This window comes from Thermobia domestica, chromosome 4 (genome assembly GCF_964235325.1).
Source record: "Thermobia domestica chromosome 4, izTheDome1.hap1.1, whole genome shotgun sequence".
NCBI lineage: Eukaryota > Metazoa > Arthropoda > Insecta > Zygentoma > Lepismatidae > Thermobia > Thermobia domestica.
Window position 1 is genome coordinate 298,454,323 of NC_137457.1, and position 16,787 is coordinate 298,471,109.

At 35.4% G+C, this 16,787-nt stretch overlaps 1 protein-coding gene across 1 annotated transcript in view; it reads left to right on the forward strand.

The window, feature by feature from the left end:
* The first annotated feature begins 15,856 nt into the window (after positions 1-15,856).
* Positions 15,857-16,787, forward strand: part of LOC145684231 (putative ribosome production factor 1) — a 30,286-nt gene continuing 29,355 nt past the window's right edge. Inside the window, exon 1 of the mRNA XM_081756323.1 lies at positions 15,857-16,176. Within this exon, the coding sequence (XP_081612449.1) occupies positions 16,054-16,176 (123 nt within the window). The 5' untranslated portion in view covers positions 15,857-16,053. The remainder of the gene's footprint in view (positions 16,177-16,787) is intronic.

The following is a 16,787-nucleotide window of genomic DNA, read 5'->3' on the forward strand; positions in this document are numbered from 1 at the left end:
TTCTTGAGGTGTGTTTGACGATGCAAGGTAGTTGCAAAACAATTCCCAGCCTTGAGGATTAGAATGTTTCCTCGGTCGAGTTACATCACACATTAAATCTACAATATTGGATCCATGTAGTTTATTATCGTTGATGTACACTGTTCCTTTATGATCTCACGTAATTGCGTCATCTTGTTTTAAACGACGGAATAGTAGTTCGGCTTTCTTACGATACATTTGTGGTATTGCGGCTAAAATTTCTTGTTTCGTGCTATCGTCAACATTCGGGACGTCACCATCAGGTTTCATTGATGTAATTGTAAGTGGTATTGGTTCTTCCTGTTTACGTATCACATAAAGATATTTCTGTAATATTCTATTGTACTGATTCCATTTTTCTTCATCACTTGGATACGATGTATTCAATATGGATTGCATTTCACGATCGAGATTAGATTCTCGATTTTCACTCGCACGGGATGATGATGCATGCATTCGTTGAAGCATTTCTGGTGGCACTAAAACCATCTTCTTGCTATGTTCCATGATGTTCATTGTTTAAACAAAATACTGGATAACACATTTCCTACAATAGGTGCAAGTAATGCAGGTAAGAATCCTCCTTGTTGTACGGCTAAATGTTTCTTCTTTTTATCCAATGATTTTGTATTGTCTACGAGATAGCGTAGCGTGTTCTTGTAACGCTTTAATCTTGACTTCTGCGCACTTGTCAGTGGAACATTGCCTTTTAAGACATTATAACAACATTCACAAATACTATGAATTAATGAAGCGTCTGCATTGGCAATAATAGCTTTACGCAATCTTGGTTTAGCTTTGTGCAGAGCACGTAGCAGATCAGCGTGTTTCACTGTAGGAGACATCGTGACAGACTAAGTCATTCTTTTCACATGCACAATAATTTAAACATGTTTTGTTGGTACGTAAACATAATGATGCAAATCGTCGGGAAAAATATTTGTACGAAATCGCATTTCATCGGGTGTATCTTGTTTAAGATCCATCAGTAAATAGCCATGTGGATTTCTTGTTGCGTCTGCATAACTTTCTTGTAGAAACAGTGGATGCTCAGGCATGATTTGATAACTCATATGCTTGATTTGTGACTTGTCACGTGGATTTTTAAACAACACCAAATACGAACAATTTAAACTCATATTTCTATTTGCTTTACTTTGATGAAATACATTTTGTGTTATAAAAATCACACTAATATTTCGATGATGTGATCCTTTTGTGAACATATCAACAATATCACTATTCACTTCTCGCATATGGTCATCAATAATAATCAAATGTGGTCCATCTTGAGGCTGAAAATCTTTCATTCGTGGAAGTCCTTCGTGAAACTCTACTGGAACCGGCATTGTTGAATACACGTCTTGCCATTCTGCATAATACCAGTATATCTTACGAAATTTTGCATTGCTCATGGTTGGGAGATGTGACATGAATCGCTTCACAAAATACGTTTTTTCACACCCACTAGGCCCTGCGAGAATACAGGTAAATGGATGTTTCCATTGTGTATCCATGATGAACACTAACACCTTGTTTCAAAAATGATGCGTATTTAAAGAGAGTACAACAATTCTTGCACTCACTGGTGTGAAAAGGAAAGAAACAGTTCATCTATTTATCGAATAGTTGAAAACCGTTTATTTGTTAATCGAATAGTTGAAAACCGTTTATTTGTTAATCGAATAGTTAGAAACCGGATAAAGTTTAACGATTAACCGTGAAAGCTGATCACTGATTTAAATTCTAATTGAAAATTTTTCGTTTGAAATTTGTTTTGAAATTTGTTTCAAAAATTTTTGTTTGAAAATTTTTTGTTTCAAATTTTTTTCAAATTTTTTTCGTTTGAAATTTTTTTGTTTGTAAATTTATTGTTTCAAAATTTTTTGTTTGAAAATTTTTCGTTTCAAATTTTTTTGTTGAAAATTTTTCGTTTCAAAATTTTTGTTTCAAATGTTTTCGTTTCAAAATTTTTCGTTTCAAATTTTTGTTTTGAAAAATTTTTTACTTTCAAGATTTTTGTTTAAAAGTTTTCGTTTTCAATTTTTTGTTTTGATTTTTTTAGTTTGAAAAGTTGAAAAAAAAGTTTTAAATGCCAAGAATCTTGTTCAAAGTTTCCACCTAATTCCTAGAGAACATTGACCAGGGACCTCGTCGCGCATCAAAACCAAATCATTGATCACGTGACCGTACTACACCCGAAGGGTACTACCAAATTGAAAGGAGATACCGTCCATACCTTATAACTTTATCAAATAGGATAAATTGAGTCAGTAACCGAACACGTGGTTGTACTTAAAAATTTGAAAATAGGACCACCGAAACATATTGAGGTCCTGTACTATGCTTAAATTGGACAATTTCAGTGGACCCCCATTGCCAAAATTTAAGAAGGGTGCAACAATATACCCATGTCTTATGATAGGATATGGACCCCTTGTAATCATAGGATCTCATCAAAAGGGGATAAAATGGACCAAAAAAACAAACACGTGGTACAACGTATTACTTACGTTTATATTTTGGCAATTTTTGTACCCCTAAAAGGGAACGATGTAGACCATCCAAATTTATCATGATACATATTGAGGACCTGTACTATAATACCAAATGTTTAAATTGGGCAATTTCCAAAATTTAAGGGGTGGGCCAAGGTACCCCTCCCGGGGTGCACCAATGTACCTATGTCTTATGATAGATAATGAACCCCTATACATGACCATATAACCATATAAGGTAATAGAACCTCATCAAAGGGGGATAAAATGTACCAAATACCAAACACGTGGTTGTACTAAAATTTTGGCAATTTTGTACCCCTAAAAGGGAACGAGGTGGACCACCCAAATTTATAGTGATCTATATTAGTGTCCTATACTATAATACCAAATGTTTAAATTGGGCAATTTCCAAAATTAAAGGGGTGGGCCAAGGTACCCCTCCCAAAAATTTAAAGGGGTGCACAAATGTACCTATGTCTTATGATAGGTAATGGACCCCTATACATGACCATATAATCATATAAGGTAATAGGACCTCATCCAAGGAGATAAATTAGGTCGAAAACCAAACACGTGGTACAACGTATTGCTTACGTTTATAGTTTTGGCAATTTTGTACCCCTAGAAGGGAATGAGGTAGACCACCCAAATTTATCATAATACATATTAGGGTCCTATACTATTATACCCAATGTTTAAATTGGTCAATTTCCAAAATTTAAGGGGTGGGCCATGGTACCCCTCCCAAATTTTTCAAGGGGTGCATTAATATACCCATGTCTTATGAAAGGTAATGGACCCCTGTATACGCCCATATAACTATATAGGGTAATAATACCTCATCAAAGGGGATAAATTAGGTCAAAAACCCCCGAAATTTGAATTTTTGGCAATTTTTTACCCATGAAAGGGAACGACATAGACACCCAATACTGATAGAGGTACATACTATGGTCCTAGGCTACCATACCAAATTTTTAGATTTGGCAATTTCCGAAATTTAAGGGGGGTGGTCCTATGTACTCCTGCCAAAATTTAGGGGGTGGGCCAAGGTACCCCTGCCAAAATTTAGAGGGGGTAGTCCTAGGTACCCCTAGGTCATTGACCCCTGGCCTTGGGGCCCCTCATTGAGGATAATCCAAAGTTAGGCCAAGTGGGGCGATTACTACTAGGGTATTCCCAGGCCCGTATCCACGGGGGGCAAGGGGGGCTGCCCCCTGAACTTTGGCTGGCCCCCATAAAATTTCACGGTAGGCTTGCAAATGAACTATAATATGGTGATGAAGTATAATATGATTGGGTCGGGCCCCCCTTAATTTTTGGGCTGGCTACGGGCCTGGGTATTCCCTACAGCGTGTAATTCTCACAAGGGACATCACCCAATTGTCCGGCTCCGATTTCAATGAAATTTTTGTTGCTGATGGAGGACATGTATTCATTACTTGTGAGGACAGAAATTTTTGCCATGGTGCATGTTTTCTATTTTTTAATAATTTTTAAAGGTTGTGGTGTGGTTAATAGAGATTACTGCAGAAGTCCCTTACTACCCTTTGTAAACAGAGTGTTAATGAAAGAACAACCATGTAGATACATATAGGGCCTAGGGGGAAGTCGTATAGTACGTATGACCTTGACGGCAGCCATCTTGAAATCCGCCATTTTGAATTAAGGTCAAGTTTTTTAAATGAGAATAGGGTAATATGATACATAATTTCGGGCTAGAATTTAATCAGGAAGACAATGGTGAAGTTAGTTTTCAGATGCGCTTATTTGGTGAAAAGTTACAGGATATTAATTGTTTATACTTACAATGTGCGTAAGTCCCTTACCTCCGCTTCTAACCCGCGTATTAATGATAATAAGTCGATAAAGGTTTCGGTAATACATAGTATGCCTAGAGGGAAGTGATAAGATAAGGGTATCATTGACGGCAGCCATCTTGAAATCCGCCATTTTGAATTAAAGTGAAGTTTTGAAAACTGAAAACCATAGCATGTGGCACCAAATTTTAATAGTAAATTTTCCCCAAAAGCCAATGGTATGCTTATTTTTATTCTATAGTTAACCAGTATGAATTTATGACTCTTCTAATGCGCACGAAATGTCCATTACTCGATCTTTCAAACTGGGAACACTCCTAATTTTCACGCATGTTTTAAGATTCCAACTGGCACTTTGCAATTTTTTCCATGGCTCATGTTTTCTAAATTTATTACATTTTTTTAAGAGTTGCGATTTGTCAGTTCATGAATACTGTTGGGATCCTCGAACGGACCCGAACCGCGGACCCCTAACTCACGAAACAAATGCTCAAGCCACTACCCTAAGATCGCTATTTTAAGTAAGAGTCAAGAAACACTCGTCTATGTAGCAAATTGTAAACGTTTACGATTCCAATATTTTGTTAACGATGAAACACTGATTTCGGTCATGATAAAATACTATGGTCCAGAGAATTCAAGTTTAAATTAAAAAAAAAATACCGAAAGCATCTCCGTAACTTATCTCTATTATATTCGATTATTCTCGTTTTACAGGTATTTCCAGTAACCTTGAACGACAGGGACACGAACACAAATACAGCGAGACATTTAATATTTCAAAGGCTCTCCCACCGGGAATCGAAACTGAGACCCCGCCTACTGAACTATCTGATGGATGGGGTGCCTGGTTCGCTTCCGGTCACTCGGGACACTCCCACATCGCTCGGGACACTCCCACTTTCTCATTCCACCATTTCATCAATCATAATTCACTTGCTTCAATCATAGTCTTCCTCAACTTAACAGGCCAATCCGAATCGAAAAACAGTTGTATTTTCTATTACTCATTAACGTTTTTTCACAAAAAAAATATGTAGAAAAAAAACATGGGGAGTCGTAATTCAATTCAAAAGTGAAACAGCAGACTCATAATACCTTAACCTAAGACGAAACCATTACATTTCGTTTGGAACTTTTCCAAAATATATACGGATATTATGAAAAGTGGCAATATAGTGTCTATTTTCAAACAAAACTGAACCAAATTACGGTTCGTTTTCTGAAATAAACGGACACATACTGTTTCAAGTTTAAACCGAACCCAAACCAGTTAACCCAGAGATGGCGTGGATCAATGAAACCTTGACCCACAACCCACCGACCCACCACCCACCGTGACCCACTATGACCCACCACCCATTATGACCCACTCCTACCCAATATCCACCATGAACCACTGACTCACCAAAACACATCGTCATCAACTCAGACATGATCCACGTCCTCTTTACCGACTAAAGAGTTTACACTTGTAAAATTCCAACTAATTTGAGTTTGAATTTCTAACGTCAATCGCTCAAGCACCGTTCTTACAATAACGATGGCTCTGACCTTTACGATATAAAATGGTGTCGTGGGTAAAATTACGAAGAATTTCAATTAAATTATCATGGTCTAATTATTTCCTTGTTGAATTATCGATATTTTTAAGTGGGAAAACGGATGAAATTTTTAAGTCCCAATTCAAGGTCAGTCAACCAACGTACTGAAGCTTCTATTACAAATTTTATGTCTATTTTCTCACAATAATAATAATAATAATATAGAAGACAAATTCTGTATGAAGACACATTGTATTAAAATATGTAAAATCGCCCGTACCGTTAGGCAGAATTAAAAATACCCGGGATTGGAGAGAAGTGTCAGGACCATCAGAACCTCTGCATACATCCCTACAACTAGCTAAATGTTATAACGGAAAGTTTCGAGGTAAATTTCATGTAGAAAGCAGGGATACAGACCTCACAAGAGCTATAAGACAGTTTGTTTTTAGTAATGGTTATGCTGGCTAAGCTACAGAAGACTTCGATGATGAGAATGAAAGAAATATTAGAATAAAGAAAGTGGGAGGAAGCGGAACCCGAAGAAAACTTACACACAGGGTGTTTGTTCAACACAATGCCTACTAGGCGGGAGCTGGGTGGAACAGGGTGAACCATTAAATTAACAACACTTCAGTAATAATAATAATAATAATAATAATAATAATAATAATAATAATAATAATAATAATAATAATAATAATAATAATAATAATAATAATAATAAATAATGGTATTAAAAGTTTTAAAGTTGCCCTAAAATTTGGCAAAACTTACTTGAACGTAGGGATTTCGGAGAGGAAGTTCCGTACATTCAAGACACACCTCTGCAACTACCCACATTTTAAACAAAAGCTTTCCACTAAAGTTTCATGTACAAAGTATTCTACTGTAGGTTTTAAAGAAAATAACTGTAATAAAAAAATAACTGAATATTAGTCAACAGTAGGGCCTAATTTTCAGGATATGCAGAGGTAATTGTAAAAGCTTTGCTACAAAAAATACCTACACAGACCATAATTCAATGAGCTATGAAATACAAAGTAACAAAAAACCTATAAGATTCAGTCTATAGAGCAATTGTTACTTAAAGAAGGGACATACACTATTCTGAGAATCGAGACAAGACAAGAAATGTTTACGATACTTTTCGTCTCGTCTCGATTCTCATCTCCAAAGCGAGACGATAATTTGAGTTAGCCTTGTCCCGTCTCGAATGTAAAATGTTAATTCTCATTTTTTGTTTGTTTTAGAAACTAAAACGATATCACTTCGTTTTAGCCCTGATTCGCTTTACGTATCTTTTAAGTTATTACGTTATTATAGTAAACATATCAACTACTAATTTACTGACCATAAACATGAATTGCATCCAAAAATCTTCGATTTATTCCTCTGTAGTATACGTACATAAAATGTCAGCAGCAATCATAGCAAATAATGATCTTGATAATACCAACATGTCCTATCCATCATAAAACAATAATCTTACTCATGACAACGAATCAATAACAACGTTCTTTCTTTTAATTATATCTAAGTTATCTGTTTAATTATTGCGCCTCTGATCAATGTTGATAAAATGGGTACAGATTAATTATAGTATCGCTGTAAATGTCGCCCAGAACGGGAATTCCGTAACAGTATTCACGGAGAAGGAAAGAACCCTGGATATTTTCAGAACACTTACTTTTTGAATAGCCCTCGTACTAATCATTATTACATCAATATAAATATTTTTCTTTTCTCTTCTTTCTCCATATATATATATCAATTCATTTATAACAATATTTTTCTTTTATTACTAATTACATATCATAAACGTCGATTCATTACAAATATCATTTATGGGTCTATCCAAAATTATAGGTAATTGATGACTTACGCAGAGTTACTACTTAACTGTTCCTCTTTTACATTGAGCAATAACATCCATTTACAAACAATATTATTTATAATTAAGATTGTCATCTTATCAAAACAACAACAAGATCAGAAGGCAATAATTACGTTTAAAAGCTTCAATTTAAATTCACTGTCATGGATTTCAAGTTAATACAATCGAATCTCTTTTGAACATGCAAAATAAAATAAAGAAACATAACATTCAGAATTAACACAAAGATAAGATAAGTTAATCACATGATAACATGTCGCACAAACATAAAGTTTAAATGAAGTATTCACAACACAACTCGTAATATCTGAGATAATAAAATTAAGAATTGTTATCTAAGTTTAATTTAGTTAACATATCAGGTTTAACTAAAGCTTCAACTAGTTTCAAGGGTTTTAGTTTAAATTATGATTAACAAATGAGTCAATTAAAGTACATTGAACACCACAATCTTGGTTATTCTCTCTTGATCCATTTCCCGTTTCATTTATTACTTCGGTCCTATTCCGACAGTTCCTGCCATCTCGAGATCTCCAATTGAATCTGTTTTGAGTCACACTGGTATGCATGACATTGTTACTGTAATTACGTCTTCCACGAAAGTTTCTTCCGTTCGTCCAACTGTTCCTCGGATTACCATAATTCGTTCCATTTCTGCCGCTAGAATTGAATCTTCCATTAGCCCCAGTTCCAGTACGTATAACGGATCTTTCACTAATTCCAATGCCAGTATTATCACGTGACCTCTCATCGCTGCGAAGGTTTTCGATATTTTCACTAGTTATATTCAGGTTTCTGACAGGAATTGGATTGGGTGGATTACGATTACTTCCGCTAGGGTTCGGGAATTGATTCTCGAAGTTCTGAACTAAAATTATCAGATGATTGAAGTTTACGCATTGAGCAGACAACAGTATCTGTTGTAATTTATATGGCAATAAAATGCGTACGGAAGCGATTATTCTGGATTCGGGCTGAAACGGATTGACAAGTTTAAGTTCATTATAGGCATTAATCGTAAAATCTGTAAGAGATTTATCGACCCGAGGTGAATAGTGTCGGGTTCGCACCATCGCATCACGGTTAGCTAACAAGAAATCATTTTCGTAATTAGCCAACAGGGCCCGTTTAAATTCTTCGTAGGATTTGACATGATCGCGAATAGCTTTAAACCACAAGGAGCAAGGGGGAAGTAACAGATGTGGTAACAACTTCATAAATTTAGATTGATCCACACCCATAATTTCACACTCTGCTTCAAACTTCTCTAAGAACGAGCTTACGGTTTCGTCACACTTACCGCTGAATTTAGTCATGGCCTTAATTTCACTGACCTTAACGTTTATTTTACTATGATTATGATTTTGTTGGCGTTGATAATGGTCTGGAACCCTTTCGCTCTCATGTATCTGCCTTCTTCTTTTGCGATCTGGACTTTGGAATCGCCTACTGTGATCTTCCACAACTAAACCATCATCAACAGAACTCTTAGAAGAAAATATCCCGTCAGTTTCTATTAATGGAGTTCTCGGGCGGTGATGCAATGCTTCCTGTTGATGATGCAATATTTCCTGTTGATTGGGAGTACCCAAAGCCTCCTTATACATAAGATCATTGTAGCCACATTCCCTCTCTTGTAACGATCTGATTCCCTCTTGTAAGTTGGATATCAGTATGCTATGTGAATTAACCTGGGCAGTAATATTCACTATCTGATTTTTTTGTTGGGCTGTCGTCGATTCCACCGCTTCAACGGCTTTCTTTATCGACTCTGTTTCTAGAGCTAGTTGATCCTGTCTATCTTGCCATTTGTTACTAAATTGTTGAAACCTAGTATCAAGTTCTCGCGTCATATCATTTGTAATTTTGACGGTAACTTCATTAGCTAATACTTGCAAATTTTCTTTCAAACTGTATTGCAAGCGATCAAAATTTTCTTGCACACCTTGTACTTTATCTGCAAGAGATTTATGCTGCACTAGTATCTGTTCTAACTTATCATCGTACAATTTTTGTTGTTGATCAAATTTCTGTTCTAGCTTTTCATCTTGTTGATCAAATTTCTGTTCTAGCTTTTCTAGCTTTTCATCTTGTTGATCAAATTTCTGTTCTAGCTTTTTATCTTGTTGATCAAATTTCTGTTCTAGTTTTTCATCAAGTAGTCGACTAAACATATCAATAAGGTTAGAATAGGAATGTTCAGACACAGCTGTTGCATTTCCAGATATGGTTTCGTTTGAAACACTGGGTACTTCTTCAATCTCAGAATCCTGCATATTAACAATTCTTTGTATTCTCTTCCCGCTTCTTAAAATAGTGAAACTCATAAAAAGGTATATGTACTTATGCACATAAACTCAGTTCTTACTATTCTTCGGAACTAAATAGTATGGTCCCGTGTTTTCGGCACCAGATAAAACGATATCACTTCGTTTTAGCCCTGATTCGCTTTACGTATCTTTTAAGTTATTACGTTATTATAGTAAACATATCAACTACTAATTTACTGACCATAAACATGAATTGCATCCAAAAATCTTCGATTTATTCCTCTGTAGTATACGTACATAAAATGTCAGCAGCAATCATAGCAAATAATGATCTTGATAATACCAACATGTCCTATCCATCATAAAACAATAATCTTACTCATGACAACGAATCAATAACAACGTTCTTTCTTTTAATTATATCTAAGTTATCTGTTTAATTATTGCGCCTCTGATCAATGTTGATAAAATGGGTACAGATTAATTATAGTATCGCTGTAAAACGAGATGCAAAATTCCTCTTCTCGTGGGCAACATTTAAAAAAAATCAAAATATTCTTGCCAAATGTCACGTTTCTGCACTGAGAAAAAAAATTGTAGGTGACATACTTAAAAAGATAGATTACATGCGTAATTCCTGTAGTTTCTGGACTTAACGTACAACAGACGTATAACTGAAAACGCATGTTTTATAATACTTTCTGTATAAGTGTTCCATTTATACGTACTTTCTGTATGAAATAATGTAGGCGGTCAGGATCTCACATACAAATGAACGTATATAACATATAGCTGACGAAGGTAACATAAGTATATGAATGTAATATACGGAAAACTGTTAGATGTCAGACATCCTGCAACGACATTATGTAACACCTAAGGGCAGTGCCTATTTAGCATACGGAAAACGTATGCTCCGTTCTGATTTCTATAGTAAACAAGAGGACACCGTATATTTATACAATATACCGCTGTCCGGAGAAGGGATTTTTCTCTGTGTGCTTGTAATGGTATGAACTGAGCGATAATTAGCTCCTAGCTTTTAATCTTCTACGAGATAATAATAATTATTATTAATTTATTACTATTACTAATATTATTCATGAAGATTTGATAGTTCAAGTATTGAAACATCCGAGTATTCAAATATCTGAATACAATAAAACGTGTGTCATCGTCGATCAATCGGTATCAAAAAACCTAAAGTAAAGAAAATGTCCGACCTGGATTCGAACCACGAACCTCAATATTACTGATCCAGCACCTTGACCACTGAACTACGATCACTACGCGGTAAATGATTCATCTTTAATCTCGTTACTTTAGGTTTCTTTGCCTCCCCTTGCAAAGACGTATTTCTTCGTTTCAGAGCGTCTTTCGTATTTCTTTTATGATGATATAAGTGAATAATCTTCGGCAAAGTTTATATTAATAACTTGAGTTGTTCTTAAACCTTTGATTCACAAGTTTGTTTCTTCACCACACGAAACCACAGTTATGACTGATTTAATTCTCATACTCTGCATTTGTTTCAAAGCAGTCGCCATTACCTGATCAATGATTTATATCCGCCACGATACATTGTAACTAAGTTACAAGATGTTTACGTTCTATCTGAATGACGCATCCACCGAATCAATTTTGGAATATCCCGTTAAGTTAGCTTTCAACGCAACTAAAGGAAACGTATGTAAACGAGTACATAGAGTTCTCCGTAGTAGAATGGATGAAGTCATGGTTCGATAACTACAAGGTTCGTGGTCCGAAACCCATCTCGGAAGTTTCAGATTTTTTAAATTCTTAATTCCTCAGTTCTCAAGATCTTTCTGTGCCTTCGTAATCATCTGATCCTCTAAACTGAGTTCTCCACCTTAATTCGACAACTGCCTAATGTGATCCTCGCTGTTCGAAACCTTCCCTTCTTTTGTTTCTCAAAATCACAATTTTCGTCATAATACGAATGCCGTCCGATCATTTTTCCTCAATTCTAAATCTGTGTATATAAATCATCAATCTCTGTGTCCATACTTGAATCTGTCTCTCTCTCAATGTCACCCAGGAACTCATATGGCTTGAGATCAAACCTTCGACTCTTAAAATCAAATGTAAGCTCTGGCAATGTGCTATCGTAACTCTATAGGTTTTTTGCTAAAAACAGTGTCTTTTCGATTTTATTCGGGGGGGGGGGATTCTCCGGCGACATAAGATTTTCATTTTTTATTAGTGTATTACTATACATTTGATCAAACAATACGTATTTATGAAGCTCAAGGGAGGGGGAATTACACTCTCCTGTCCTGCCAAAATGACCCCCTTGGAACATTTGCTTGCAATTACTGGAAAGAAATGAAATGAATCATTAAATAACACTCATTTTTGTCAGTAGATATTTTAGAGCTCTGTGCATGCATTACAGACTTTAGGAACCACAAAACCTACTGCCGTTATTGGCAATTTCCATGGATTTCTTAGGGAGCATCTTACTAGCTTGCAGTCTTTAAATAAGGGATAGAATGAAAGTAAAGATCTTTATGAATCTCTGGGAACATTGTGTGACTTTCTTTTTTTAATTTAGGCTCTTAAAAATATTTCAGAACAAACGAATGGAAAAGACTGTTTTAAAGCTATAACGTTGTAAATTTGATTCCTCTTTCTTTTTCAGCTGAATGGAAAGAGTATACTACGTCACACTCACTGCTTTAGACAAGGAAAGGTGGAGGAGGGGGAGGAGTTGTATTGAATACTAGAAGCAACTAATCGATTGAGACATGTATTTCTGGGTGCATAAGAAAACGGGGCAAGAGTTTGTTATTAATTTGGACTTAGAATTTTTGTAACAATTTCTATGTCGCGAATTGTACACGTAATGCAAAGAAAATTTAAAACTATTTTGTAAAGGGCAAAAAAATGCAGGCCTAGCTGTGGCACTTTACTTTTCTTCGTGGTATGATTGCTCCCTGTTCATCTGCGTCTTGGCCATTAACTGATTTTAGCTCCTTGAATCAACCACGAATTGAAAAGGGTTAAGAGGGAAGGAGGAGAAGGTATCCTTCTTCGCTCTTTCCAAAGAAGAAAAAGACAAAATTATTACAGATTCAACATTTATCATTGTGAATCACAATATAACTATTATTCAATTATACCCACTAATTAACGAAGCTAATATCGAGAAATTCCCATTTTTGCCTTTTACAAGTTTCGATAAATAGCAACTGATGCAATTGTTATAATAAGCCATGATATAACCAATGATAATAAAGAAGTAAAAGTTCGCTTTCTTTCTTATACGGAATCTTCGCAACCAGTGTTTCTTCCCGACATGTTTTTTTTTTTTTTTTGGGGGAAGCACTGCCACTCGGAGCCCTAAGAGTTCCCCCCGCAGGACACCAAAATAATACGTCTATAATATTATAATAATAAATAGAATATTACCAGCAGTGCTGCCAGAATATTAAGAGTGCACTCCGGAACATTTTTTCTGAAAAAACGACTGCTCGCAACAGATATAGGTATACTCAGTTGAGACCTCTAGTTGTTCTCCCAGCTATATGTATACTCGTTCGAAGCACCTAACTGCACTTCCAAGAATTCCATCTGGCAAAAATTCAGTTCTAAGAATTTTTAACTGTACATACGAAAACCAAATAAAATGTTCTATAAAGTATATATTGATACCGTTAAACTTTTCTTAATGAAGCTTATGGCATACTTGCTTTTTTTCACTCAGCATTCGTTTCCGTCCATGTATGTAGCCACAGATTCTAAATCTGTACTTCAATCCTTACAATTCTCCCCTTCGACTTCGAAATCCTTCTGGATTACATCTGAAATCAGTCTACTTCTTTATCTTCGTACCTCCCTACTTTTACAATTTACCTAATTTGTTCCAATGAACATGTAGGTATCCTTGAGACTGTTGGTGCCGTACTGTACCGAACTCTTCATGGAACTTACATTGATCCCTCAGTATCTCCTTTAGATTATTTCCACTCCTAACTACACTTCATTTTCAACGTTGGATTTGTACAGTCACGAACATTAATAAATGGAGGTTGCAGCCATGAGAAATAATGGCTTCAGGCTCCATTTATTAATGTTCGTGACTGTACAATGCCGCGCTGGTACTGCCACTATTCTTGTTCTCTCCGTTCACCACGACTTTCCTCCATCTTACCCTAATCTTTCCTCCTTTATTACAAAGTTAATATGTTTTCAACCAGTGTTCGAAGTGGAAAAAAAGCAGAGGCGGTATGTTTTATTATGACTTTGACTCAACATGCCTGTTATTTAAATATTGTTTTGATCACTGAAAAACCAGAGACGGTATGTCCTCATTACTGAAAAAACAGAGGCGGTATGGCATACCACCGCATTCCGTCTCACTTCGACCAGTGCCCTCTAACTCTTAGGCCGCGCCTTCATTGCATCCGAATGCGATTGCGAATGCGAATGCGAATTTCCCAGCACGTGTAAATGAATTGGAGTGCCTCGACTAGTTCCGACCTGCGAATTGCGAAAACCGACGAAAAGATGCGAATGCGAACGATCCCAATATGCTGGGATTGTTCGTCCGAATTGATGCGAATGGAGCGTCGTCTGCAGAGAAGTTGAGCGCTACGTGAGAGATGAAAGTTCTTTTTGCGTGAAAGTAGTCGACGGTGCGAGGTGCGGAGATAAAAATGAAAATGATAATGGAAATAAATGTTGATGTTTTAATAAATTGTGTTTTTTATAAAGTTCCATTGTGGATCCAAGGTTATCCAGATTACCACAAACGACACGTCGTGAACAAATTATGGGCAGATGTAAGTAAAGAACTTGGAGTGGAAGATATTAATAATTTTATTTGTTTTCTCTTTAAAATATGAAGATCTAATTAATACACGAACCGCAACTTTTTATTCAATTTATATTTCCTCTTTGTTCCTCAAATAATGATTTTACGAATACATATAATTATTGACTAATATGTTTGAAATAGCAAAAACGGGTTTTTTACTCATGGAGAAAATTTTCTTAGAAAGTTGGTTGATTTTGCAATCTCTAATTTTATTTAGTTTATTTATTTTAAAGTGAACATAGCGGTTACCACAGAAGCATAATAATAACAGGAGCGACATTTGCGACATTCACTCTATTTTGCACACAAAGGAAATTAATACATTATTATTATTATTATTATTATTATTATTATTATTATTATTATTATTATTATTATTATTATTATTATTATTATTATTATTGCTCTGAAAACTTTAAAATATGAATTTTCAAGCAAAAATATTTCACATTGAAGGTTTGAAAGAGATATTACAACTTGATTCGCATTCACAAAACTTCGGATGTAGTAGAGGCACATGAATTCGCAGTTCGCATTCGCATTCGCGTTCGCAGTCGCATTCGGATGTAATGGAGGCGCGGCCTTAATCCTAGTTATACGTGGTCATTGGTTTCCATCAAATGCTGTATGAAACTTGTCTTTGATAGTTAAGGTCAAAGATGTTGGCTAAAACTTTTACACGTACTATAAACGATCAAATTCAAAACTAAATTCAAACGTTTTCTACAATTCTTTTACTTCATTACCATTTTGCGTAACACAAGGCGATTTCGGGTTTCCGACTCTTGCGATTTTAGTTCCGCCGCAGCATTGCCAAATTTTTAATCTAGTGTCAATCATTTTCTGCTTATTACAATTTTTCCAGTGTTTAACAATTTTTCAGTGTCATATAGGACATGACTAATACGACTGCCTTTTCCTCTATGTTACCTTACGGGTATTAAATTTTTTGAAAGAAGAAGAAGAAGAAGAAATATGACAGAGTACATGTGTGTTCCATGGGTGATGGATTTAAAAGCATGTTGAGGTTGATTCGAAGTTTTAAATGACATCACAGTAGTGATTTTGTGTGTTACATATGCATTTGACACAGCAAATCGATTTTCTTAAGATTTTTGAATTAGAAAAGACAGGTGCAGTTGTGTAGAAGAAGAAGGAATATGGCAGAAACTAAAATGGGTGAAGACGATAAGAAAACTGTTTTATTTCCTTCAAGTTCTTTTGTTGGGTGTCAATCTTTAAAGAGAAAACTAGAACGTCGTAAATTGGAGGAAAAACGGAAGGTAAGATGCCAGTAATTTGAAGAAATTGAAACTATGAAGGTAAATACATCATAATGTAACTAAGCAAAATTGGTTATAGTTATCTAAAAAGTATGAATTCTTAGGAAAAAAGGTCATTATTTGGTTTGGCCTATGTTTAGCAGAAGGGGTCCAGCTTTTTTCTCTAAAAATTAAAATTTTGGCAATTTCTGTTCACATTCGGTTAGTTTAGGGTAGGGTTGGTTAGTTTAAGTTAGGTTAGGCTAGTTTAGATTACGTTAGGTTAGTTTAGTTTATGTTATATTAGTGTAGGAGTCCCGCATAATTTTCCAAAAAATGATAGAATTTCGCTTATTTCTACTAATATTACGTTAGTTTAGGTTAGTTCAGGTTAGCTTACATTAGTTATTTTAGGTTAGATTTGGTTACGTTGTGTTACGTCTAAGTACTTGCATCACTCATTTCTCCTGTAAATTTTGCGTTTTTTACGTGCTTTTGGACCCCTTCGGGTTTGGAACGAAACATATCCCTTTGGTTTCTCTCCCAAATCACTTGGTAGTGATTTTGTCTTACTTGGTACTGATTATGGTTCGTTATTTAAAACTGTGATGTAGTCATGAGTATAAATATAG